Genomic DNA, 24,873 nt, shown 5'->3' on the forward strand with positions numbered 1-24,873 from the left:
GTGGAAGTAGTGCGAGAGAGAGAGAGAGAGAGGTAAAGATGGTGCACCGCGCCGAGTGGGGTGCATTAGATTGACAAAACAAATCCGCGGTTGCAGTATCAGTTTCTCTTCTTTTATCTTTCTTTTCTTTAAATATGTTGCCGTTTTGATGTGCGCATCTCTGCATTTGAAAATGCCACAAGTTTCCGATGAGTATTTGCTTCGGTGCCGACCACTCCCCAGAGGTCTTAAGGAAGTGGGCAAAGAGGCGAGGCATATTTCTTCATCCCGATGTCGCTTTCCTTGTTCCCACAAAGACGATGGGATTTGGCGTATTTGCACGTAAGCCGTTGAGCGCAGGCTCCGTCATTGCCAGTTGTCCATTTGCGACTTGCATCTCTCCCTATACAGAGCAGGCCACCTTCGAGTCGCCGTGTGTAAAAGCACTTGTGGAAATGCACCTCACAGACAATGTCCTTTTTGTTGTTCTGCGACTTATGGCGGAAGCTGTGCGGCCTTCGTCGCCGTGGATGCCGTGGTTGAAGGCCTGTCCACGCATGTCAAACCATTTTTTTGATATGATGGTAGCTGGGCCTGTGTTTGGGATGACGGCGAGCACGGACTTCGCGGCGGCGCCGACGACAGCTGCTCTGTTGTCATGGACAGGGCCGTCACAGCAGCTGCGTGAGGTAAATGTAGCGGTACGGTGGGGTGCGGCACAGGAGGTAATACGGCGTTATCCAGAGTATTGGCCGCGGGAAAGCGCGACGTTTGAGCTTTTTTGTGAGTGCCTGGCGCAGGTCTTCTCGCGCAACTTTCACCGCGAGGAGATTGCGGGGCGCGAGGGACCTTACCTTCTCCCTTGCCTGGACATCATCAATCACTCCACCACCGCAAACGCAACGCTTGAGATTCGGGGAGGAGGACGCAAACACCCCATGGAGTTTTGTGTTGTCGCGGCCCGTGAACTGTGCCGCGGGGAGCAGGTGTTTTGTTCGTATGGGCGAATTGGCGCGTCGAGGTTTGCGGTGGAGTTTCAATTTATCACTGAATCCACTACGAGGGAAGACATGCTGCGCTTTTCTGTGGATGTCATCACGGAAATGGCGTTGGCTCTCATCTCGATTGACTTGGAGTCGTCTACTTCTACTGCGGTAGATTCGGGAGTGATCCGGCGACGCATAGAATGGTTGCAGCGTCTCGGCATCCTATGTGATGAGGGATTTTATGTCTTGCGGCTGCCTCACGCTGAAGTTGAGGGCGACAAGCTGGCTGCTTCTGCCGCGGCGGCAGTCGCAAAGGATGTCCAAACCATGTTTAACGTCTTTTACCTCATGACTGTAGAGGCGTCGAAGTTTGATAGCTTAACCCACTCGATCAACCGTGAGTGGCAGGCGGTGCGGACGCCAGAGCTGGTGGCGCTGGTGTTGAGGGTGCTTGACATGCGAGCAGAGGCGGCCAATGCGCAGTTGGCCGCTGCAGAAGTGTACCTTGCGGAGGCTTCACACAATGAACGCAAAAACCTGCTACAGCTGTCATTGAACTCTGAGCTGGAGATGATTCAACTCCTGAGGAAGCACGTGAGCACGCCTCGCTAGCGTGCACAGCTGTTGCTTTTTTTGACCCTTTTTGTGTGTTTCCAGTGGCACGTGGCACGCAGTCGTGGCCTCGAGTAAACAACACCAGAGAGAGAGAGAGAAAGAAAGAGGGGGAAAGAATTTGCTAATTATTTTTTCTTCTATGTCTGATGGGTAACATACGATCTGTATAGTGCTGAGGCGAGGGAGAACTCTTGGTGCTATTTAATTTATTTATTTTTGTACTCCTGACTCACCTTTCTTCTTGGGAGAGGGAGGGGAACGCTATTCTTTACATGCTTGTGGATGATGTGTATTTGTGCTTTTTTAGACTTTCCTCCCCGTTATTCTTCTTGTCCGCTTGTGAGTGACTGCTTCGGCCTCCCGCCATTGCTGGTAATGGATTGTAGAGGTTTAGGGATTTGCCTGCATTAAGTGGGGGCTCCCGCGCGACGTCGCTATTGAAGCGGCTGGCGTGCTTATTTATTTCTCAAGTTTAACACAGCATAAATTTATTGTTATTATTGCTTTTAACGTTTTACCTTGTTTGGAGCATATATTAGCGTTATTTTGCCTTCCCAATGGGACGGTTGACTATCAAGGTGCGTGACTGCCGTCTGCTACACTCGCCCGGCCTTCCCACACTGAATCCACGCATACGCGTCGTCGTTGACGATGTGTACAAGTTCCACACCCGAAGTAAAAAGTACACGCGCACCCCGAAGTTTAATGAAACCTTCACCGTGGGGAACACCCACCGTCTGGCTATAGTTGAGCTGCAGGCCTACCATTGCCTTGGGCCAGGAAGCAGTGTTGAGGATGAGCATCTTCTTGGAAGTTGCCGCCTTTCCATTGAAAGGTTGCTACAGGGTCAAAAACAGACATCTCAGTATTTCTTAGCTGCAAAGGACGGAACCGGATTAGCAGGCGCAGTCACCATTACGCTGATGACTGACATCCAAGGCGGTATGATCCCTGTTCTAGATAAGAATGAGGAGAAGGATTGCGTACAAAGGCTCCTACGCTTTCTGCTGCGGTGCGATAAGAGCCTTTTGGGGGATATTGATTTACTAATGTCATCTATAAAGGGCCTGTCGGCGACCGCAAGGCCACGTACGTCAAACACCTTATTGGGAGTGAATCCCAGGCAATCGCTGCTAAGTGATTCCTATGCGACGTTTTGGGAATTGATGGAAACATTGTGTGCCAAGTATCACTGTAAAGAAGAACCAACGTATACGCTATCCCTGCTTGTTGATGGCTGTACAGGGCTTGATCGACCCACGCTGTATTTGCCCTCATATGCAGTTATAGCTATACGCAGTCCACTTCAGGATTTTGCAACGCCGCAGCGTCTTTTTACCCCAAATCCAGTTTGGGGTGGCGCGGATAGTACAACACAGTTTGACGTGGTTGACCCCGAAACCTTTGCGTTAGACATCATACTATATCAGGTCTCCACAACATTGGGGTGGGAGGAGGTGGCATTGGCACAGGTGTCTGTTTCCGCGCTTACTTGCAACTGTGCATCGGCGCGACAGATATTTTTATTTGATCGAAAACCATCCTTTGAGCCGTCCATCAAGGGCATGGTGCATCTTCTATTGAGGCCGCACAACTTCGGTTTATCGCCGACGATGCAAATGAAAGAGTACATCGATCGATTTCATGAGCGACTGAATCGTTTCTTTTACCGCTATGACCATAAACGCATTCCTCAGGTGGATATGCTTCTCCGGTCTCGTCTGAATGGACTGGATGAATTGATGAATGAACTGGAAATTGAGTACGGTAGGGAGCCAGGCACCATGGAACTATGGATCTCCGTCTTGGAAGTGAGTTCGTTGCAGCTTGACGCCATATCAGAGCTTGGTGAACGAAACGTGATTGTTGTGGTCTCGATGGGCGACCAGGTACTGCGCACGGACCCAAAACGTGTGGTTGTAAACTCCCGAACAGTATTTGGAGAGACCTTTGTTCTTGATGTGGCGCGGGAGACAGACATGATCAAGTTGGAAGTGGTGCAGGCAGGCCACGAAAATATTGTGTATGGTTGCATTGATTTCTCTTGTCTATGGATGCAGCGTGGGGTTCGTAACAACCGCACACTGTATTTGGTTGGGAATGCAGGCACAAATGACGCCTACCTTAGCGGTTTGATTGGTGTTTCACTCTACAGTGAGCAATTAGGCCAGGCGTATTCTGTGGACACGCATGCAATACGCATGTATGCTGGACGCCTTCGAAGGTATCTGCATCTGAGAGCTCCAGAGAAGCTTCACCTTGTGGACATTGTCGTTGACACGGTGTTTGACATTGAAGGTTTCCTTACAGACGTCGCCAAGGAGTACGGCGAGGAGGACGCCTCGTATGCGGTGTATTGTTCAATTTTAGGATGCCGCCAACTCTCGAACCGCTTGGGGTTTAGCATGAAAGCATATGTCGTGGTGCGTATGGGGATTAAAAGGTATGAAACGCATGTGGTGAGGAATAGTACCGAGCCTGACTTTTTTGAGTTTTTTGAGTTTGTCATTGATAGACTTTCTGAGAATCCCATCACGATCGTTGTGATGGATCAATACGACCTCAGTGATGACAGAGAGGTGGGGCGCGTGACGATTCCCCTCAACACAATAGAGCTGGAGAAACAGTACCACCAATGGCTGCCACTGCAGAAGCCAGACAACAGTGGGGTTGCCGGAATTGTTGGTGTAAAGTATACAGTGAGGAATCTTCACCTGCGTGACAAGAGACACATCGACGGTGTGAAGAAAAAGTCATTAGAGGATCGTTCGCACCATCGCCTACGTTCACAGAACACTTCTATTTCGTATGCAGACAGAGCTGGACGTCGTGGTAATATTTTTTCCCGCCTTGGCATTTGGCGCAATACATTTGCACGTGTGACGGCAAATGTTTTCCCACGTTGGAGAACTTCAAACAATAGTTCCTTTGTAATCAGCGATGATGGCTCGGGGGTGAGCAGCGATCAGGAATCCTCCGTTCAGACAAGTATGAACATCATCGACGATAGTATTCATTCTGTTAATGAATTTTGTTCCGCATCAAGGCTGGAGCTCACGCAGACACCTTCTCTGACGCTCTTCTTGACACAAAAACAGGGAGAGATTTTGACAGAGGCAAGTTCACCGCTGCTAACACGGACGTTCTCGTCAAATAATCAGATGCAGCTGTACGTACGAGTGTTGTACTGTGAGGACCTGGACGACAAACGCCGGATTCCGCCAAGCCCATACGTGATGCTTTCAACACTTGAAAAGACGCACCGTACGAAAACTGCCTTCCTTACGCGGTCCCCAAAGTACAATGAGATGCTTGTTTTCCCTATTACTGATCCTGCTCGTGATTACCTCAGTATCACTGTCATCACGGAAACTTGCTACGGGAAGAAGTGTTTGGGGCACTGCATGTTATCCATGAAAAATGTACAAAACAGGACCCCACGCACGCGGCGGGTGCCATTGGTGGTGATGCCGCATCGACCCTCGGCAATGGAACGTGGCACTATTTGTCTCACACTTCTTGGGGAAAATTTTGGTTTGGACCACATGCCCTCCATCGATGCTGAGAATCGATTTAGCTGCTTACTACGCAAAATGCTTGCGAGTCAGGCTCCGCAGCAGCTGCATCGCGTTCAGTGGTATATTGGTGAGTACTCTCTGCGCGAGAATGAGTTGCTGGAAAAAATATTTACCATGCGCAACACAACGGATGAGGAAGAGGTGGCGGCCAACGTCAAACTCAAGGTGAAGAGTGTGACACAATTGTACTTGAATGACAAACTTGTCGTCTCTGGCGCGTGCTTCGTGAAGGTAAAGGTTGGGCGAAAGACGCTCCACCGTACAAGGGCTGTGCTAGCAGCGAATGGGTGTTTCACCATTGAGGAGGAGTGTTGCCTGACGATTTTGCATCCAACGAAGCGGACGCTGCGAATCACAGTGAATGTCGATATCGATGGGAAGCACAACTGTGGTGCGTGTGAGTTGTCACTGCTGGACTTGCACCAGAATGTGGTACAAGAGCGAACGCATTTTATTGTGAAAAATCCAGGCTTTCTCACGGCGACTCCTGTTGGTTACATCACAATTTCACTTCTTAGCGACAATTTTGGGACTTTAGTCTCACCAATGGACAAGAGTGACGATAGTCAGTACGTGCGCTTGCGAGACTACTACTATTACTACCTTCGTGAACAGCTTCATATGGTGGACGTGAAATACAGTGGAATCTTTAATGTGGAGGCGTATATTCAACGACTCACGGAGAGGTATGGTAAAGAACCAGGCAGCTATCACCTTCAAGTAGAGGTGATTCGTTGCCGATCCCCTGTTGTTAAGAGTGGTTCACTGTATTGCATTATTCAAGTTGGTCTCTCGCATTTCAGGACGAATATTGTCCAGGGGAGTGGGGAATACGTATTTTTAGAGCATTTTGATGTTCTTATTGGTTTACCGGAGAAGGAAGAGGTTAAGTTGATTGTGAAGGCGGTGGGGGAGAGGGGTGCGACAGGAGTTGAAGTGGGGAGAACGGCCCTCCCACTCAATAATATTGTTCGGGGGAAGGAGACACACCTGAAACTCCCACTAGTGTACAAGGCGCAGGCTCGAGGTGCCTCATTTCTTGGCTTCATTGAAGTTTCACTTTTTACCCGCGACTTTGGCGCTCTCACGGAGCAGCAGATAGACTTTGTGGAGAACAGCATCTACCAACGTCTGGAACGGGAGATTCTGCGTCGCTATCCAAGGGAGATGCATCGTTTACCCTCAATTATCGCGGCGTCACAAGAACAGAATGAGCATGTGCAAAATTCAGCAATGATAATTGCGTCTCAGAGCGCTGAAGCCTCGTCTAGTTCCTATGTTTGCGTTAGGTTGCTTGGGCTGCACGATTTTCCTGGGGACAAGGCGTACATTAAGGTTAAATTAGGTAATGGTAGGACACTTCTTCGCACAAGCACCCTTGCAGGGGAACACCTGGCACGTATCAATAAGGAATTTACAATTGATTCTTCTGTAGATATTGAGAATTCAATTATAACGTTGAAGTTGGCAGTTGTGAAGCTGCTAAAGTCGTGTGTGCTATGTTCCTGTGACTTTATGATTGCCCAGTGTCCTAGTGGAGGGGTACTGAGGAAGTGGCTTCGCCTATTTGACTCAAAAGGGGAACCCCTTGGTAAATTGGGAATACAGGTTGAAGTCCCTGCCTCTTTTGAGAGACGTTCCCCATTGCGTAATGATCAAGACCTGAATCAGGTTGAGGCCATCGTTGATGATGTCTCTTCTTTGTTGCTAAAGTACAGCCCAAAGGACCTTCGAAAGTTGGATGTTGTCCTGGATCGCGCGGATGACCTTCGTACCATTCATAGCCAGCTTAGGCAGCTTTTGGCACCCCAGGTGCGGGCAACTGTGTACTGTGAGGTGCACAGGACAAAGTTGTTGAATCCCGTGAAAGGGCATCTCACAGTTGAGACCGTCGTAAATGAGGATGTTGTGCGCGTCTTGGAGCGCAAGCTTGTGGTACGTGTGGCCTCTGATACGACTTCCTCCACAAATCGGGTGTTTGACTATCCCCCCTTGCGTATTGACATCACATCGTGTGGCGCATTACTTTTTCGAATTTATGGCGAGGGCGGTGATGACGGGGAAGGGGAATTGTGCTGCGCCGCCCTCTCTCTTCGTGCGTTGCTGACCCCTGAGCTGTATGACATGGGCGAGGCGGTCACCGTGATGCTTGTGAAGATCCAGCGGCAGCGCAACAATGTGCAGGCATGCCTGGCCGGTACTCTGACCTTTTCCCTTAAGGCTCCTGCGTTTGAACATTATCCAAGGGCGGTGCTTCTTTTTGACGGTGGCACACCGAATGTAAACAGTGCCTTTGTGCGCTATTATCTTGATCGAATCTGTTCTCTACTTACGCATTATGATGCGAATTCACTAATGGACATTCATAAAGTCGTGTATGAAGTTTATGTTGCAAGACGCACATGGGAGGTGGACTTGCCTAACCTCCTTTGCTCGTTGATCGAGCGATGGGGGCCTGAGGTGGATTCATTCCCATCCCCACCATTCTTGACAATGTAGAAATACTCAAAAAATTGTTACTTCTATGTTTGTTTTTATCCCCCTTTTTTCCCCCTCTTTTTTTCTCTAATTCTTCTTTCCTGCAGTAGCATTTTCCTTTACATTTTCATGCATAACTTGTGTGTGTGGATTGCATGTGTTCTGGGATGTGTTGATGCTTGGAGTTAAGTCCGTTCGTTTCCGCTTTTGATGCTAATGTTGTGCATGCTTTGCGGATTGTCTTTTTCTTTTTCTTTTCCTTTGTGGTGCTGGTCCTCGTGCCTTTTTTCCCCGATACTCCTTGTGCCTGCATGCCTAACAGACTGACGTGTGACGGAGCCCATAGATTCGGCAGCACGACCTGTCAAGTACTTTTTTTTCTTTTTTTTCACTGCTCATCCGTGGCGGAGCGCCAGTGCTGCGTTGAAGAAGCGGAACAATAGCACTGTCACTATCACGAAGAGGCACACGAAGGCGAAAGCAACAGCAGCGGCAAAGTCACTCCTCCCAACTAAAAAGGGGAGGGAAGGAGCGAGCAACTTTGTGAGGCGAGGCGTGGTTTACTGCGTGTTTGAGATCTTCCAACGTGGCGTGTACGCGTCGTTGTGTGACATTATTTTGACCGATCTCCGAGGAGGTAAAGGGAAGAGCAAAGGGAACAGCCCTGCGGAAAGACACACTGGCAGACAAGTGAAAGAAAGCGAAAAAACAACAACAACAACTAAGTGAAGAGCGAGAGAGGCAGTAAGTTGGTAAAGAAAACGTTTGTGTTGTCTTACGGGGTAGATGAGCACTAGAAACACCCCTACTGGCTATTGCTCAAGGAGTTCATCATCATCGTCGTGGCAAGACTCTCCGCGAAGATTACCGCGCCCGGAGCGGGCACTGCATTCGTCCTCACGGCGGTGTGGTGATCTCTCTAGTGGCCGATCGCCCCGCCGTCGCCCTCGCCAGAGCAATGGCCACCAGGAACATGAACCCTTTCATTACAATGACACATTGCCCCCAAATGCCGTGGGGAGCTCGCGCCGGCCTGAACAGATGTCTGATGGCGATGAGTACCACTCGTCTACTGTGGCTCCATTGGAGTCGAACTACAGACACTTCAATAACAGGCGCAAAATGGAACTGCGAGTGCGTATTGAGGGTGCCAAGGGGCTGATTCCTCATTCCCGCGTGATGCAAACCCCACCATCGGCATTTGTTACAGTTCAAACGACGTATGGTCGGGGGAAAACGCCTATTATATATAACAACGCTAATCCCCCGTTCAATGATGAGTTTATCTTTGAAGTAAGCAACCCTGACAGGGAGGAAATTACAGGTCACTGTGGTTGCTGTGACGAGCTCAGGACGCAAAAAACTAGGTCAGTGTGCGTTGGCGGTGGAAAACCTCATGCGGGGAATGGAGCGACGTCAGTGGGTGGCGCTGGTACGTTACCCGGGCACGGAACGAGCATATGAGTCTGGCATGATATTGGTTGCCCTGTACACAGAGACCTTCGGGACGAGCGTGTATTCCTCCCCGCTCAAGGAGCAGGAATTTCGTGAAAACCTTCGCGTGCTACTTCAAAGAGATGCCCCTGAGGAGCTTCACCGTCTTGAGTGGTACGTCGGCAAGTGCGTAAAAGACTATGATGGAGCCTATGCGATGCTGTTTGAGAGGTATCACAAACCTCACCATGGTCCTGCAGCATTTCAGCTCACCATCAAATCTGTCGCCAATTTGACGATGGAAAATGGGTCCCCCACCACACGTGAGACGTGCTATGTAAGGGTTACCTCAAGTCGTTCAAAAAAAGTTACCAAAATGGTGCCGTACCACAGGCGAGCACTTTTCAACGAGACTTTTGATATGGCAATAGATAACCCCAGGGACGATGCCATTTCTTTTGCTGTCTACTCCGCCAATCACAAATTTGGCGAGTGTCTTGTATCATTGAATGGCTTACGCCCGCGGCTACCAAAGGAACGCACACATGACATTGTCTACGCCGCAGGAACCGGGGATGCTTGCTACTGTGGAACCATTACAATTGTTCTCTGTCCTATCAATTACGGCACGGATTCACCTGTGAGCGATATGGAGGACAAACAGAGACGCACTCGTCTAAGGAACTACTTGTGGAAGTACCTTCGAGACGATTTACATCGTCTCGACCCCATTGTAGCATCTATTGACAACATGGATGCGTTCATGCAGACGTTGGTGCGGGAGTATGGGCCTGAACCCCATCCACACACGATGCAACTTCGGATTCAACACTTTCGTCGCGATATCAAGGAAGATCAATTTAAAACGTATGCCGTAGTTGTTCGTATGGGCCCTGAAATTTATCAAACAGCCGGGGTGCACTTCTCACAAGATTTTATCTTTAATGATGAGACGATGCTTTCCATCTCCACAGCAGAGAAGGGGGAACTTCTTTTTATGGTAATTGATGAGGCAGAGGCCAACGATGTAGAAATTGGACGGGTCGTCATATCTCTTAATAATATAGTTCGAGAGACTATTTTTCGACTCTCGCTGCAAGTGTATCAAGATGCCTTAACGACAGATGCCAAGGTGGTGGGAACGCTCTTTATTGAAGGAATTCTTCATGGATATGGCTTGACAGAAGAGGTGAGTTCTCCGAATAAGCAAAACTACTTTCGTCAGCGTGTGCAGGCACTTTTATCTCGCTACGATCCTGCTCAACTGCATCGTGTGGAGTATCTTCTTGGTGAGAACGTGCAGCAAGAGGAGAGGCTTATCAAGGAACTGACAAAAACATACGGTCCAGAAACAGGGTCTACTCCCATGCACATTCGCGTTGTGAGTATACGCGATTTTATTCCCATGTGCTCTTGTTACGTCAAGGTGTACTTGGACGATGCCTTGGTGCTTCGCACCAAACAACATCATGCGGCTAAGATGTTGATGTTTGATATTGACATGAAAAATGAGAAGACGGTGTCTATTTCAAACCCGCTGCATTCTGTGCTACGGTTTAAGGTGTGTGAACATCGACGACTGCGTCCATCGCGTTTATTAGGGGTTGCTGAGATGAGCCTTCGCAACATGGTGCGAGATGAGCCCAATTCTTGCTCACTGTTTATCATTGATGAGGAGAGTCATGAGGAGATTGGCGTGCTAGAAGTAGAGGTACAGTCCCCAGGGTTTGTAAAGGGAACTGTGACGGTGTATAGTAAGCCAAACAATGGCACAGAGGGGAGTGCACTGGATGAAGTTACAAGGGATGTAACCTCATTGATGAAGAAATACCGTTCACAAGTTCTTCATGTACAACCCCTTATAGCACAAATCCCCTCACTGAGGGAAGCTCATCAAGAGCTACGGAAACGGTTTGCACCCAATCCGGTTGATTTTACGTTTTATCTTCATATTGACAAAATTGATATGATTCAGGAGGAGGACAAAAACGCACTAGAAAACGGCAATATCTCTTTATTTGCCTCTTTTTTAAATGAGGAGGTGCGATCGCACTTAAAAGTGGCATGGGCCAATCGAATTGATACGCGTAAATACTTTCCGGAAATGCGCTTGGACATTGCCCTTCCACGGGGTTCGGAGTCCTCGCTACGTTCGTGCCCGCTCGAAATTGTCATTTATGGGTCATCCATGCCAGCTATCCAGGCAACTTCGCCGTTGTCGAAACGGAATACCATCAGCAACCGCCTTATTTTGCCAGAGAAGGAGTTGGCACGTGTTGTTTTGTCTCTTAGAGCTCTTTTAACCAAACAGGTGTACCAACTTGGTGAAGAAGTGAGAGTGCCTATTATTCGTTCCTATCGTTATACTGCCATGGCACGCGGACCTTTGGGCGTTGGGGGCACCGAGAGTGGCGTCATCATGGGTGAGATGACGTTACACATCACCACTCCTGCCTTTGAGCACATCCCACGTCGACTTCGATTTGCTTCAGCGGCGATGCGACGATATCATCGTGGGTACGTCCGCTACTATGAAAAACGGATCTTGTCTTTCTATAGAGCCTACGATCCCGCCTCCTTACTTGATTTTCACTTTAGGCTGTATGAGCGAGATGTGGCGTCCGCCCGCTGGCCCCTCTCACTGCATGACTGGTTGCTGGCGCTTATAAAGAGATATGGGCCGGAGCTGACCATAAACTTTGGGCCTCCACCAGAGCTTCCATTTGACCCCGAGGCGGAGGAGGATAAACGGTGTCGAGAAAATGATAGGTACATCAATTTCTCACCTAACGAGCGGGAAAGGACGAGGACCCCGCCGAAGAGTCACTCGCACTCGCGCTCACGTGGGCGTCGCGTGAGCCCACATCGTTTAGTGTAATGTTTAGGAAAAAAATCACCCCTTTACTGCTGCGAGATACAAATGTATTCATATATGTATATACGGGATGTTGGATTTAAGGAGTACTATGGGACTCTTTAATTCCCTGAAGTACATTAAAAACGAGACAAAAGCAAAACAAAAAGGGAGGAAATGCTCATAATGCGAGTGAGAGCATGTGAAATGTGTAGCTGCTAGGGTTGTAGACTGGCCTTTTATGTTTTAACCAGGTATTTCTGAGGGCGAGGAGGAAAATTTCCATATACACCTAGAAGGTACATGCAGGACGTGCGCATGTATTTAGGCCGTTTAAGTTTTTTTTTTTTTTTTTGTCAGGTGTGTATGGGCGTCAATCCGTGCTTCAATGTACGCCGTTTTTGGAGCAGCCAAGGCAATCAGGCACGAATTACAAAGGGCGGACGGGGGAGGACATTGTAGTTTAAAATGACAGCAACAACAAAGAACCTTTCTTCCACAGACACATCAAATATTTGCAGGGAAATACCCTCTTATGCCCACTTTGTTGCTCCCTATCCAATTTTTGAGGATCATTTCATATTTGACTCGGTAGCTTTTTATGTTGTTTCCTTTTATTCTTCCTTCGCTCTGGTCATTGACCTCTTCCTTCTCGCACACAACCATGCCTGTTTTTTTTTCTTTCTTGTTTTGGTCTCCTTCTGTAATAATAATTATTATTCTTTTTTTTTTGTCTCTCTTTTTTTTTTTTGCTTCTTCCTCACTTGACTGGATGTTGGGCGGTACCACAGAGAAGGCCTTTTGAGTTATACCAGCTTTTATGTGCGTATGTGTCTTTGTGCACCTTTTTTTTTTTGCTTTTTGTACTTGTTGGGAAAGTTTCCTCACCCCTTTTGCCCCGTTCTTTTCTTGTGACTCGCCACATTGCCGCGTAGAAGTGTCATCGATAAAGTGTTGATAGTGGAAATATGCGAGGGACGGAGTGCATGAGAGAAACTGTAAGGGCGCGGGAGAGACGAAAGAGAGGGACAGGGAAGGGGCTGAGAGGGTGGTGGTGGGTAGTAAACGATGATTTGGTTCGAGTGACGGTAGTGGTGGGATATAGAAGGTTGGTGCGGTAATTTTTTTTTTTAGCGGTCTTTCTTCCGCCTCCTCCGGGCCCTTTCTTTCACATCCTTTTTTTATTATTATGTTTTTTTTTTTGTTCTTGGTTGCTTGTTTGTGGCTGCTCACTGTTCTCTTCTCGCTTAGTTCCAAAAGTGGCAAGAGGAGGATATAGTGACGGCGGTGTTTGGCCAAATTCTTTCCCATTGTTGGCTGCGTGGCTCGTTCCACCACATTCACTCCTGCAGGGTTTGCTGAAATGCTGCTGCATGTCTCTTTTCCGTGTCCATGTTGGGCTCCCCTGTTTTTCTCTCTATGTGCCAGTGGGGACGAGTGCGAGTTTCTATTCTCTGCCCCTTTTGCCTGACCCTCACTTTTATTCTTGCTTCCTTCCCACACTTTTTTTTTATCTCCCTCGTGCTGCGCATGTGTGTTTCCCCTCCCCGGCACACATGTCCGTGCCTCCACAACAGTGTCAGAGGAGGCAATGCTAGACGAGGCGAATGGGGTATTGAATGCCGGAGGCAGCAACTTGTCTGTCGTTCTCAACCCAAAGCTTGTGACTCACAGAGAAGAGGATGCAGGCGTCATTGTGGATAAACCACAGAGCGCATCGGCTCCTTTTGCATCGACGCCAAAAGAGGTTGCACACCGCAGGCCAAAGCAGGGGGCGAGGGCGACGTCGAATGCGGCCGTTTCAGCAAGAGGCCTGGATCGGTCGCGGAGTCGAAATGCTTCTGTACCTCCTATGGGTCGTCCTGGGTTAAGGCATGCTAACCCGTTTGCGAAGCGCTACAGTCATGTCCATTCGGTGGTGAAGGATCTCATTGAGGAAAAGATTTCTCCTATTGATGCGCAGTATGGAAGACCTGTAGAAAAGCAGCACTTAGAGAGCATCGCGCCTGCTTCCACTTGCTGGTCACCGCTTATTCGCAGGAGTCTTTATAGCACGGCTCATAGCGGTAGCGGGTTCGTGACGCCGCGCAGATCCTCCAACTCCAGCTTGCAGAAGTCGAGTCTAAACATGTCTAAAAACTCCACGCCGTTCCGCAGTTCATCACACACAGTTGTGCGGCGCCGGACCAATGTAGCCCCCAAGGCATCTTCATCGCGAACTGAACGAAGCCCTGAGAGGGTTGAATTAGAGACGCCCCCCAGGCGCAACATTTCGGAGTACGCGTACGTTTCGAAAGTTGTGGATAAGCTTCATAGCGCAAGGGTTCCCTATAATCACGTGCCACAGTGTGCGCAGAAAATCCCTGAACGCCTTAAGTACCGCCCATCACCGTCACCGCCCGATGCGCCTCATTCTCCAGACAATGCTGAGACAGAGCAGAAGGTCTCATCAAGTAGGAGAAAGAATAACACACCCACATCGTTGAAAAGAAGCAGCTTAAGGCAGACACCATTGGCCAGTGACAGTCCTCGCAACCAGACGGCCAGCAAAGGAACTCGTGACCTTTATTGCAACAAGCACCATGCAATGTTGGATGGAACTGCTTTATCCAATGTGGCCGCTTTCTCCCCAGGCAGACACAGTGTGTCAGCAGAGGAAAAGAAAACACGTTACGCTAGCTCCGGTCACCGCTTACTGAGAGCGAAAATAAAGATGTTTGAGACCGGAGCAACTGAAGAAGAATGTGAACAAAAGCCTCTCCTTGGGCTTGAACGGCTGTTGCTTTTCGATACTGAGCCTCCATGCTTACTTAAGTAGGTAAACAGTTTTCTTGTCTTCGACTCATCCATGAAGGTGAAATGTTCATATATATTTATACTGAGGGCATTGCTTCTGCAAGAGTCAAATATTAATTTAAACCCGCTTTGTGGGCATAAATGAAACATCACGAAGTTGATTTTAGCTATATTTTGATAATCATTCTTATTGCTGTTATTATGACTATTTCCTTTTTTTTTTCTGTCTTTTGCTTCGATGGGGTCTGTTGCCAATCAGACGTGGGCCACACAGCATTATAATATATAAATATACAAGTATAAAGTCCAGGAGCATTAAGAGTGCTGCCGCCCTCTTCTTACTAGATGCAGAGCGGCGTCCAGTCGGAAGGTCCTCTTTACTCATTCCCAGCAGAGGTCCTTCCGACGCGGCGGTCAGAGCTAGGCTCACCCTTCTTCCCTTCTCAGTTGAGAGAAGCCAACGCCTGTGAGGAAAAAGGTCTTGCTCTTCCTAGCGGGTGTGTGGGTTTACATCACGGTTGTTTAAGCGAGGGACATAGAACACACGTGGCGTTACGACCCTTCATCTTTCCTGTCTCCACCATGACAGACGAGGGTGAGGAGGAGGAGGAACTGCTTATTCACCCTATTCCTTCATTTGCCGAGGAAGGCAGGTTGACACAGGAGCGGGAGGTCGCTCTTTGGCGCCCACAGGGCGAGTCCCAGTGGCTAAATGAGGAAAGTGACTGCAGCCAACGCAGCATAATGAGCTGTCGAAACCGAACGACAAACACAATTCTGCAGCTGAGCGATCCTGGTGCACCAACCAAGCAGCGGTGCGAGAAAAGGTACATTTACAACGATGCCGATGAAACCCCCATCAACAACAGCAGGCCAGCCCTGTACCATAACCTTGATTTTTTACATGACAGCAGTAGTGTCTCATTCCCATGTGAATCCTCAGCTCCCTCTCATATCACACCTCTTGAAGAGGCTGGGGACTCTGTTGACCTTGTCAATCATTTGTCGCACTTGGTTGTGGCCGTGTCTCCAATCCAAAAGAGGCTACTCTTTACGGGCGCCCTAGACGACACGGCTGACGCCCCCTCTGGGAGAGAGAATCTTAAGGGCGTCGGTAGTGGGATGCAGTTGTTTCGAGGAAAGCGTTTTTTAAGGGAATTGGACGCGAACCGCGATGCCGTCAACTCGAACTCGACGTCGCTTACAATGCCACGTGAGGCCCACCGAAAGTTTCGGCGCGTAGATGTAGGTGGAGGTGATAGCGCAAGCTGTGGCAATCGCTTCCCCAGTCGCTGCCAGCACGAGCGTTAATGACGAAATGGTGCAAGTATGTTTTATCTTCCATGGAAATATCCGAGAAGGAGGCACGGATCACACAGATGTGGTCTTATGCGAAAGAATAAGAAGAAAAAAAAAAATGTGTGCATTGATGGGGGGAGGGAGGGTATGTTTTTTTTTCTTTGTTTGCTTGTTTGTCGTTGTTGTTGCCCTTGCCTAAGCCCACCGGAGTATATATATATATATAACATTAAGGAAAGGGAGGGATTGAAAGAAGGAGCAAAAACAAAGATAACAACAAAAGCTGCGGTGCTACCTGATTATTCACGTCTACCGGGAGAAAAGAAGAGGATACATGTTGAATTCCTCCGTTTATTATCAGTTGTTTCCCCCTCACACATTTGGTTATGGGGAGTTAGATGCACTCAATAGATGTGGTTATATATATATATATACGACCTTTTTACGTGTTTTTCTTTGTAGTTGTATCACCAACGTGCCTTACATTTTTTTTTTGTTATGCTATCCTTTTTTGTTACTATGATTTCTCCTTGCGGTTATGGTACAACAATATCAACACGATGGACTTAAGCAGAGGTGCGTGTCCGTGCCTGTCGCTGCGTAACTGCGTGTTTCAATCCACCGGAATACAAGCTTTACCGTATGTGTGCCTGTGTGGAGAAGTTGAGGAGGAAGAGGCTGTCTTTTCACCCTGACGTTTAGGTGCGTGCCGCATGTACCCGTGCTTTTATCTGTGTATGTGTAGAACTGCAGGGTATTTCTTTTTTTTTTGTTGCTTGGTGTTCTTCGAAATTTCTATTGGGGTTATCGTCTTTCAAACGGGAGGGGAGTAACACACACGGCAGCATAGTTCGCTAAAAGATCACCACGGGTGCCAGCAGTAACAAAGTCCACCAAACAATACTAAAAGCCGGAAAAAGAGAAAAATACAATCCTTGAAAGCAGAGAGTGGAGAAAGTAATGACGTCTGCTGCGACCGCTTCTAGAAGTCCAAACGACCCGGTCAGCACATACTTTCTTCAGAAAATTCAGGAGTTACGTGCGCAGGAAAAACGTTTTCAAGACAACTATCTTCGTTTAGAGTCCCAGCGGAATGAACTCAACAGGCGGGTGCGTCACCTCAAGGAGGAAGTGCAAATGCTGCAGGAAAGTGGCTCCATCGTTGCGGATGTTGTACAGGTGCTTGGAAAAAACAAGGTACTTGTGAACGTCAGTTCCAATCAAGGTAAACTGATTGTTGATGTGGAAAAAACTGTCGAAATCGCGGACCTCACACGCAACACGCGTGTGGCACTACGAAACGCCAGCTTTGCCATCCACTACATTCTACCCACCAAAGTTGACCCCCTTGTGTCGCTGATGAAGGTGGAGAAGGCGGGTAGCGACTCGACATATGACGAGATTGGTGGGCTTTCCCGCCAGGTGAAGGAAATCAAGGAGGTTATTGAATTGCCTGTAAAGCATCCAGAGCTCTTTGAGGCGTTGGGTATTGCTCAGCCGAAAGGTGTACTGCTTTACGGTCCACCAGGTACAGGCAAGACACTCCTCGCACGGGCAGTGGCACATCACACGGACTGCACCTTTATTCGAGTGAGCGGGGCGGAGCTGGTGCAGAAGTACATTGGTGAAGGTGCGCGCCTTGTTCGTGAACTTTTTGTAATGGCGCGTGAACACAGTCCATCTATTATTTTCATGGATGAGATAGATTCCATTGGTTCTTCGCGTCTTGAAAACACCGGCCGCGGGGGCGATAGTGAGGTTCAGCGTACCATGCTTGAGCTCCTTAACCAGCTTGACGGCTTCGAGTCGACACAATCCATTAAAGTGATCATGGCTACAAACCGCATTGACATTCTGGATGAGGCATTGCTGCGTCCCGGGCGTATTGACCGAAAGATTGAGTTCCCCGCACCAGATGAGGCGGCGCGGTTTGAAATTTTGAAGATTCACTCGCGAAAGATGAATCTGACACGCGGGATCAATCTTAAAAGTATTGCTGAGAAGACAAACCATTGCTCGGGTGCCGAGATCAAGGCGGTTTGCACCGAGGCTGGGATGTTTGCCCTGCGGGAGCGCCGCGTGCATATCACGCAAGAGGATTTTGAGCTCGCTGTGGCGAAGATCATGCACAAGGATCAGGACAAAAATGTCTCATTGAAAAAGATGTGGAAATGAGGAAGCGCACAACGCAAAACAAAATGGGAACTGAGGAAGGACTAGAGTGACTTAGTGCATTGAGCCAGAGAAACAGAAAAAATAAACGAATGCAATCCAAGGAACGAGGGGGCGCTGTGTTCCTTTCACCCTCACCCACACACCACATTGTTTTTTTTTTTTTTGTGGATGAGGCTATGGGAGGGCCACTTCTTTCATGTTTGCACTTCCTCCTCCGTTGCTTTCTTTCTCCTTCTCTTTATTTCAACAGCTTCAATAGTAGCATTTTATCTGCTCTTAGTGTAACCTTTCTGCAAAAAATTGTCTCCCTCCCCTTCTAGCAACATCGATAGCAGCATATATATATATATATATATATATCCATTTAACTGACAGCGACCCCCATTTTGCTGAGCGAGGAAGCAGCTGCTGCGGCACCTGCACCAGCTACGCAGGAAAAAGGCTCAGTAAACAGGCTTTACCCTTCCTTTTTGAAAATTTGAAAGGAAAACAGTTGCAAAAGTATGAGTGCAGCTGATGGTTCTGCTGGATTAATGCAGCGTGATAAGGCACTTGTATTGGTTGGGGATCTCAAAAGTGCCCTCACCGCTCTCAAGCGCGGCATATCCGAGGAGAAACTCGAGCGCCTGCTTGTAGCATTGGACCGTGTTTGCGTTGCTCTCTGTTTTGGTGACGAGGAATTTGTCCGAAGTCTCGATGCTGGTCGCTACGCGGAGGTTCTGGTGTCGACACTTACGATTGCTTCTCAAAACGATTTTAGTAGGCTACGCTCCCTCGTGGTACAGGTTCTTGCACTGCTGGCAGATATTGCACCACGCGGTGGTTTCGCGATTGCGTCAGCGAAAGGTGTTCCACCGTTGTTGCATCTTTTAAATGAAGTTAACACCCATGACAATGAAGCACTTTTAGAGGAGGTACTAAAATGTATTAGCCACATCTCACTTGAGGCACACACGGAAGTAGTGCACGCTCACGCGGTTTCGGTCATCACTTCCTTGGAGGCGAAGGTGGGGACGCACCATCTGCGTATGATGTGTCTAAAGTGTCTGTGTCACCTCCTCGCGGCCGCACGGTTGAAGGATTGGAACAAATATCTTTTAGCGCCTTGCAACGCCCTTGTTTTGCGATTTAGCCAACAGGTGAAGGATATATTGGGGGACGGCAAAGATCAATCTGAGGAACGGTTGTCGAAGGAGAATGGAGCGTATATGCTGAATCTCATTGAGTGCATTGCCTTCATATATGATCGGATATTGTGCACACGAGATCAGCTTCTGAAGAATGTTGCCATTCTGGAGCATTCCGTGCCTACGCTTGTCACGGTTTTGGCGCGAACTGTCTCCATGGGTGCACAAGGTTCTACCTTTCGCAACGCCGTCTGCTCCACGTTTCTGACTCTTTTCTTTACCGATTCTTGTACAGCTGTGAAAATGTTTCTTAAGCACGATGTGTTGCACACCGTCTACAAACTTGTGACTGCCTTGGCGGAAAGGATGAGGCTCTTCGCACGGAGTGGCGTGAGGATTGCGGAAGCCCTTTTCCACAATGATGTCAGCGTCATCCCTTTTATGGCTGAGGAGCAGCAGATTATTCATTTGCTGGAGTTTTTGCTAGTAATCACACCAGCTGCCATGGCGGCCCGTGAGAGTGACTACTATGTCACACTACCGCACTTTGTTTGGCAATGCGAGGATGACTTTCATAACAGAAACGATTGCAGTGACAGTTTGAGTAGGCAGTTGGAGGGCGAGTACGAAACCCAGCGTAGGTGTAAGACATTCAGACCATATGAGGTATCTCGTGGCTCTCGCGTCCTCAAGCTTGACTTTAGCATCATGCAATACATGAAGAATGAGGTATCTTTTTACCCACATGGCCTTAGTCGTCATGCGTTTCTCTCCGGTTATGTTCACAGACGTGTCATGTATTGTACTTGTGGGGACAACGATTTTATGGGTTTGGTGAATGCAGCCATCATTCCACATCATCAGAGCGACTACCCAGTTGAGATGCCAAGGTCGAGGTCCCAGCGTTTGCACAATCCTCTCATGCCAACATCAACAAGGTTAAACGACGCCGTTAACCAGGGGACACGCCCCACCATCGCATTAAATAGAACGGAACTTTCCCCAACTCTTAGCAGTCCCTGCACGAGTCGTTTGAATGACACTACAACAGAGCGCTTGACGGATGAAAAGACATGCTTTTTTTGCTGTATATTTTTTCCGGGTTTTGGGGAGAAATTGGGGCACAAAACTGGTGAGATCAGGCGGAAAAAGAAAGGGAATTCCAGAATGGATGTTCTTTCCCGTGAGGCATTTAGCAATGCCCGTGAAGGGCTTTTGCGTGATCCTGCTACTCGTGCAGAGTTTCTACAGGCAGAAATGATCAAAATGATAGTATCGTATTGTCTTCCAATTTTGGCTTCTGTTGTCAAGGAAACCGTGAGTACCGTTATCGCGCGTCACTGCTCCATTTTAATACTTCGATATGTGGATCTCACAGTGGAGTTTTTTCGCGAGGACAACAAAAGCTCGCACCCAAATAACAGGAACGTTCTATGTAAGCAGTTTAACCTCCTGTGCTCTCGCCTAGGGACTGTATTGTTTTACTTGGCCACAACAAACACGAATCAATCTTTAACGGCAACTGTGCAGCCTTTTAGGGAATATTATTCAAATCAGAGTGTTTTGCACGCGCTAGTATCATTTGGGTTCACCCAAAACTCTCGGCTCCCAGCTATGACGTTAAGGTGTGAAATACAAATGAGCACGTTGAGTTCATTTTTGATACTGCAACACGCCAATGGTGCTGAGATGTCTATCTTCAATGAGAACGAGAGGCTTATTCTTCGTCGAATGCTTGAAAACAGAAGGGGTCATGTGAGTCGGCATCGTGGCGATCTTCAGAGTTCATTGTATGGTAGCAGGGGAGTTGCGCTGTGCCCTTTTCATGGTTCCACGAAAGGTTTTGAGGAAGTGCATGAAAAACTCATTGAGCAAGTGATTTCGATCATATCTCGGGATTTGCCCAATGCATACAAAGGCCCTGAAGATGTATTGCTGAATACTTTGCCCGTACAGTCCTCGGATGGTTTCACTTTGAGGATTGACCCTGCCCCCCCTTCTGAACTGAATGCTATAATTGGGACAACAGAAGAGTCAAGCTTCTCACAGAGCTCTATCATTTCCGATATTATGATGCGTGCGTGTAGGCATGTGGAACTTAATGCAGGGCTTCAAAAGGTGCTTGCTATTAATGAATACATGCTGGAGAGTGAAAACAAACTCGCTTATCTTGTGCATGAACATCCTGAGTTCTTGGAGCAACTTGCGGGTGAGCTGCGGGATTCCATGAGTCAAACTGTTTTGAGTGCAAATCTGGCGGAGGTATTTTTGCAGGTTAGAGAGGGACTTCTTCGGGTGATTAATCAACACTTAGGGCTAGTGAACGTTGAAGAGGCTTCTCCTATTGAGCGTCAACCTGCAAGACTGGAACTGCGTTTTCGACGCAACAAAATTATGCAGGCCATGACAAACTACATATGGTCTCCTTTACGCGTGAAACTGGAGTCACTGGAGGTTAATGTAGAGGCTGGGCAACCATCTTTGACTACGCGAAGTGTGTTCATTGCTGGTAAAAAGTACACAGTTGTTGACATTTGTGTGGCACAAGAAGCCATTAGCGTTCTCCCAACGACACCGTTGAGTTACCTAGCCAAGCAAATTCTTTTTCAGCTGCGGCAAAAATACTCGGAGACAGGGACGCGTGGTCAGGAGGTAAAACGGAGACGAAGTCAAAGTCCACCAGAGAGCAGTGAGTTACTACAGGGTTTGCATTCTTTGGATAACTCTCGTATTTCTGTGCCTAAGGAGGACGATAGTGGTGGATCGCAGTCGTTGTTGTTTCGGTCCCTTACACACATGAACGCATACACCACGGATAATTCAGGGAATACCGGCTCCCCCGTGACAAGTTCAGCACACTTATCTCAGGAGAATACTTGTGTGAGTGAAGAATATTTTGGTGCGGCAGCGGTAGCGTTAACAAATTTCCACCAAGGGGATACACCTGTAAATAATTCGTCTTTTGGGAATTCATCGTTGTCTGATACGGCTGAATATACAACATACACCATTTCACTAAATAATATTGTATTTTTCCGAAATGGCAATCCAGTGATGGACTCGTCAGTTTCAGTATTGGAACTTCTTTGCAACTCTACTACGAGGTCGGTGGATGCAACGGCTGCCTCCACGGAGGAGATTCCTCAATGTGGTGGTCAGCAGTTTCCCACGGGAGGGGTGCAACATGTCATGGCACTGTGGTCAATGACACATACCCTTCAGTATGTTGTAGTGAAGGAGCCTTTTTCGCTAAATCTCGATGACGCAACAAAGGACGGAGCGCACAGTAACATTATGAGTTCCCCAAAGAGGCAGTTTACACAGCTGTTAAGGTGCGCGGAGACACAATCCTCTTTGAAGTCTGCAGCTAAACTCTTAAATGAGGTGTTGCAAGTTTTGCTACAAGCAAAGATTCCCGTGAATTATGCAGAGGGAAGACTCTGTAGTGCTCTCATCTACGGGTTTTACAATTATCTTGGTATATTCATGCTGCCGCCAGTTGTCTGGTTTCCTTTTCTCTGCTCGTCGCTGAATGAGGATAAGGATCAGCACCTTGCCAGTTACATTCTGTGGAACTTTCCACAGGTGTTTAGTTTGAGTGTTAGACGAGCGTTACTGCAACTAGTTTTTTTTGTGCGTCGAGCTCCAACGACGATGACGTTGTGGTTAAAGGAGGCACTACGTGGGGCTGGGTGGTTGATCCCCATACATGGTTTGGAGTGGGTGACGCCGGATGTGAATATGCACGGCGCAAAGAAGGTGGTAGTACAGCGGGACAACCTTTTGGGCAGTGGTTCTATTGTGCTGCGGACTCACGCCATGTGCCCTTTACCGTTGAGTGTGGAGTTTGAAAACGAAAATGGCTTTGGTGCGGGGCCTGCAAGGGAGTTTTACAACTTATTTGCCGCTCAGCTTCAAGAGCTGCAGCTCAACATGTGGTGGAGTGAAACGTTTATGGAATCAAATGGGAATTTTGTTAGGCGCGTGCAACTACCTCTGTTTCCTGCGGTGCAACAGACATCGAAATCGCTGTCGTATTTTGAACTTTTGGGCTTACTTGTGGGGCGGGTGTTGCTGGAAGAGCGTGCTGTAGACCTTCCTCTTCACCGCTGCTTTATTCAAGGAATCCTGGGCAATCTTGAGGAGAACCAGCTCCGTGACATTGATCCGGAGTTGGACGTTCACCTTACGTGGTTGAGTTCCCTCTCTGAGGAGGGACTTCTTGCTTGTGATTTGACGTTTGTTTTGCCGAATTCTGATGCTCACACGGCGGGAGAGACGATTGAACTTTGCCCCAATGGCTCCTTTATACGTGTTGGTGGAGCCAATGTTTCTGACTACGTCAACGCGGTGCGGCAATATTACACTCGAAAAGTTCTTGTGGAACCTATCATGCACTTTAGACAGGGACTACGCTATGCAGTGATTCCCTCCTACCTTGAACTCTTCAGTGTTGAAGAGCTGCAGCTTCTAATCTCTGGACCAGACGGGAAGATTTGGAAGATACCAGAAGACCTTGAACAAAACATCATCGCTGCCCACGGTTACGATAAGAATTCTCCCGTTGTCACCTTTCTTCTGGAGGTGGTGAGCAGCTGGGATGCCTCATTGCAGCGTGCCTTCCTGCGCTTTGTAACGGGTTCCTCTCGTCTTCCTCTCGGGGGTATGCAACCTCCCATAACTGTCGTGCGCCGAACACTTGGAGCGGCGGAGGAAACAGAGGAACATGTAGCTTTCTCAGACGACTTATTAAGTGAGGGGGCTGTTAGAGATTTGCAGACTCGCATGGATGCATCGCTGCCGACAGTGAACACTTGTGCACACTACCTCAAGATGCCGAGCTACAGCAGCAAGGCCTTGTTGCAGGAGAAATTGCGAATAGCTGTGACGGAGGGACAGGAGTGTTTCCTGCTCACGTAAGGGAGAGAACAAGAAGTAGAGACGCGAAACACGGCAAACAAAATACAAGCATATATATATATATATATATATATATAATATTAAACTTAAGAGGGCCAGGCTACTGAGGTAGCGAAAGAAACAAGACAAAAACGTTTGAAAAAGTCACCTAAAGCATAAGACACGGCGACTGAAGGAACGGGAGCGCAGGAGTGTGTTGAAGTAGTTGCGCCTAAGTGGGTCGAAAGAGTTGTATATATAATATGTGCTTATATGCGATTGTCTACCCTTTTTTTTTTTCTAGTTTGGTGATTGCTTCTCTTGTCTGAATTTATGTGCAGCGCTTATTTGGCAACCTATATGATTGCACGTGATTCCTAGATGTTTTTATTTCTCTGTGTTTTTGTGTGTGCGTACCACACTTTTTGTCTCTCTTCACTTTAGTTTTTGTTTTTGTTTTTAGTCTTCGCAGTGGTGTTTGGTGCGGAGCCATGCCATGTTTTTTTTTAAGTTGTCCGTGACATTTTACTCGCTTCTTTTTTATTTTATTTTTATTTGTTATTATGCTTTCTTTTTTTTTTTTTGTTGGCGCGGCACTGAGGATTGTGATGAAAATAAGACGGGGGAACGAGGAGTAGAAGGAGGTGCCGGGA

General features: G+C 48.0%; 8 protein-coding genes across 8 annotated transcripts, besides 10 other annotated features; all 8 read left to right on the top strand.

Annotated features, from left to right (window-relative positions):
- Positions 1–13: 13 nt before the first annotated feature.
- Positions 14–32: a microsatellite.
- A 70-nt stretch (positions 33–102) lies between these two features.
- Positions 103–130: a microsatellite.
- Positions 131–188: 58 nt separating this feature from the next.
- On the top strand, positions 189–1,577 carry TraAM80_00008 (uncharacterized protein; the record flags this gene model as incomplete). Its single annotated transcript, XM_029377105.1, has 1 exon — positions 189–1,577. One exon carries the CDS (start codon positions 189–191, stop codon positions 1,575–1,577), a length of 1,389 nt encoding a protein of 462 aa, XP_029242995.1.
- Positions 1,578–1,663: 86 nt separating this feature from the next.
- Positions 1,664–1,696: a sequence feature (GA-rich).
- A 441-nt stretch (positions 1,697–2,137) lies between these two features.
- TraAM80_00009 (uncharacterized protein) lies at positions 2,138–7,657 on the top strand (the record flags this gene model as incomplete). The annotated part of the gene is made up of 1 exon (XM_029377106.1): positions 2,138–7,657. The coding sequence occupies one exon, from the start codon at positions 2,138–2,140 to the stop codon at positions 7,655–7,657; it is 5,520 nt and encodes a 1,839-aa protein (XP_029242996.1).
- Positions 7,658–8,422: 765 nt separating this feature from the next.
- Positions 8,423–9,100, top strand: TraAM80_00010 (uncharacterized protein; the record flags this gene model as incomplete). Its single annotated transcript, XM_029377107.1, has 1 exon — positions 8,423–9,100. The coding sequence occupies one exon, from the start codon at positions 8,423–8,425 to the stop codon at positions 9,098–9,100; it is 678 nt and encodes a 225-aa protein (XP_029242997.1).
- Positions 9,101–9,107: 7 nt separating this feature from the next.
- TraAM80_00011 (uncharacterized protein) lies at positions 9,108–11,948 on the top strand (the record flags this gene model as incomplete). Its single annotated transcript, XM_029377108.1, has 1 exon — positions 9,108–11,948. One exon carries the CDS (start codon positions 9,108–9,110, stop codon positions 11,946–11,948), a length of 2,841 nt encoding a protein of 946 aa, XP_029242998.1.
- Positions 11,949–12,262: 314 nt separating this feature from the next.
- Positions 12,263–12,279: a microsatellite.
- A 316-nt stretch (positions 12,280–12,595) lies between these two features.
- Positions 12,596–12,675: a microsatellite.
- A 425-nt stretch (positions 12,676–13,100) lies between these two features.
- Positions 13,101–13,133: a microsatellite.
- Positions 13,134–13,515: 382 nt separating this feature from the next.
- Positions 13,516–14,742, top strand: TraAM80_00012 (uncharacterized protein; the record flags this gene model as incomplete). Its single annotated transcript, XM_029377109.1, has 1 exon — positions 13,516–14,742. One exon carries the CDS (start codon positions 13,516–13,518, stop codon positions 14,740–14,742), a length of 1,227 nt encoding a protein of 408 aa, XP_029242999.1.
- A 560-nt stretch (positions 14,743–15,302) lies between these two features.
- Positions 15,303–16,031, top strand: TraAM80_00013 (putative kinesin; the record flags this gene model as incomplete). Its single annotated transcript, XM_029377110.1, has 1 exon — positions 15,303–16,031. The coding sequence occupies one exon, from the start codon at positions 15,303–15,305 to the stop codon at positions 16,029–16,031; it is 729 nt and encodes a 242-aa protein (XP_029243000.1).
- Positions 16,032–16,164: 133 nt separating this feature from the next.
- Positions 16,165–16,206: a microsatellite.
- Positions 16,207–16,979: 773 nt separating this feature from the next.
- On the top strand, positions 16,980–18,194 carry TraAM80_00014 (proteasome regulatory ATPase subunit; the record flags this gene model as incomplete). The annotated part of the gene is made up of 1 exon (XM_029377111.1): positions 16,980–18,194. The coding sequence occupies one exon, from the start codon at positions 16,980–16,982 to the stop codon at positions 18,192–18,194; it is 1,215 nt and encodes a 404-aa protein (XP_029243001.1).
- Positions 18,195–18,530: 336 nt separating this feature from the next.
- Positions 18,531–18,554: a microsatellite.
- A 143-nt stretch (positions 18,555–18,697) lies between these two features.
- Positions 18,698–24,241, top strand: TraAM80_00015 (ubiquitin-protein ligase; the record flags this gene model as incomplete). The annotated part of the gene is made up of 1 exon (XM_029377112.1): positions 18,698–24,241. The coding sequence occupies one exon, from the start codon at positions 18,698–18,700 to the stop codon at positions 24,239–24,241; it is 5,544 nt and encodes a 1,847-aa protein (XP_029243002.1).
- Positions 24,242–24,291: 50 nt separating this feature from the next.
- Positions 24,292–24,322: a microsatellite.
- A 431-nt stretch (positions 24,323–24,753) lies between these two features.
- Positions 24,754–24,807: a microsatellite.
- Positions 24,808–24,873: the final 66 nt, after the last annotated feature.

This window comes from Trypanosoma rangeli (genome assembly GCF_003719475.1).
Source record: "Trypanosoma rangeli strain AM80 chromosome Unknown Tra_15.4_contig_00001, whole genome shotgun sequence".
Lineage (NCBI taxonomy): Eukaryota > Euglenozoa > Kinetoplastea > Trypanosomatida > Trypanosomatidae > Trypanosoma > Trypanosoma rangeli.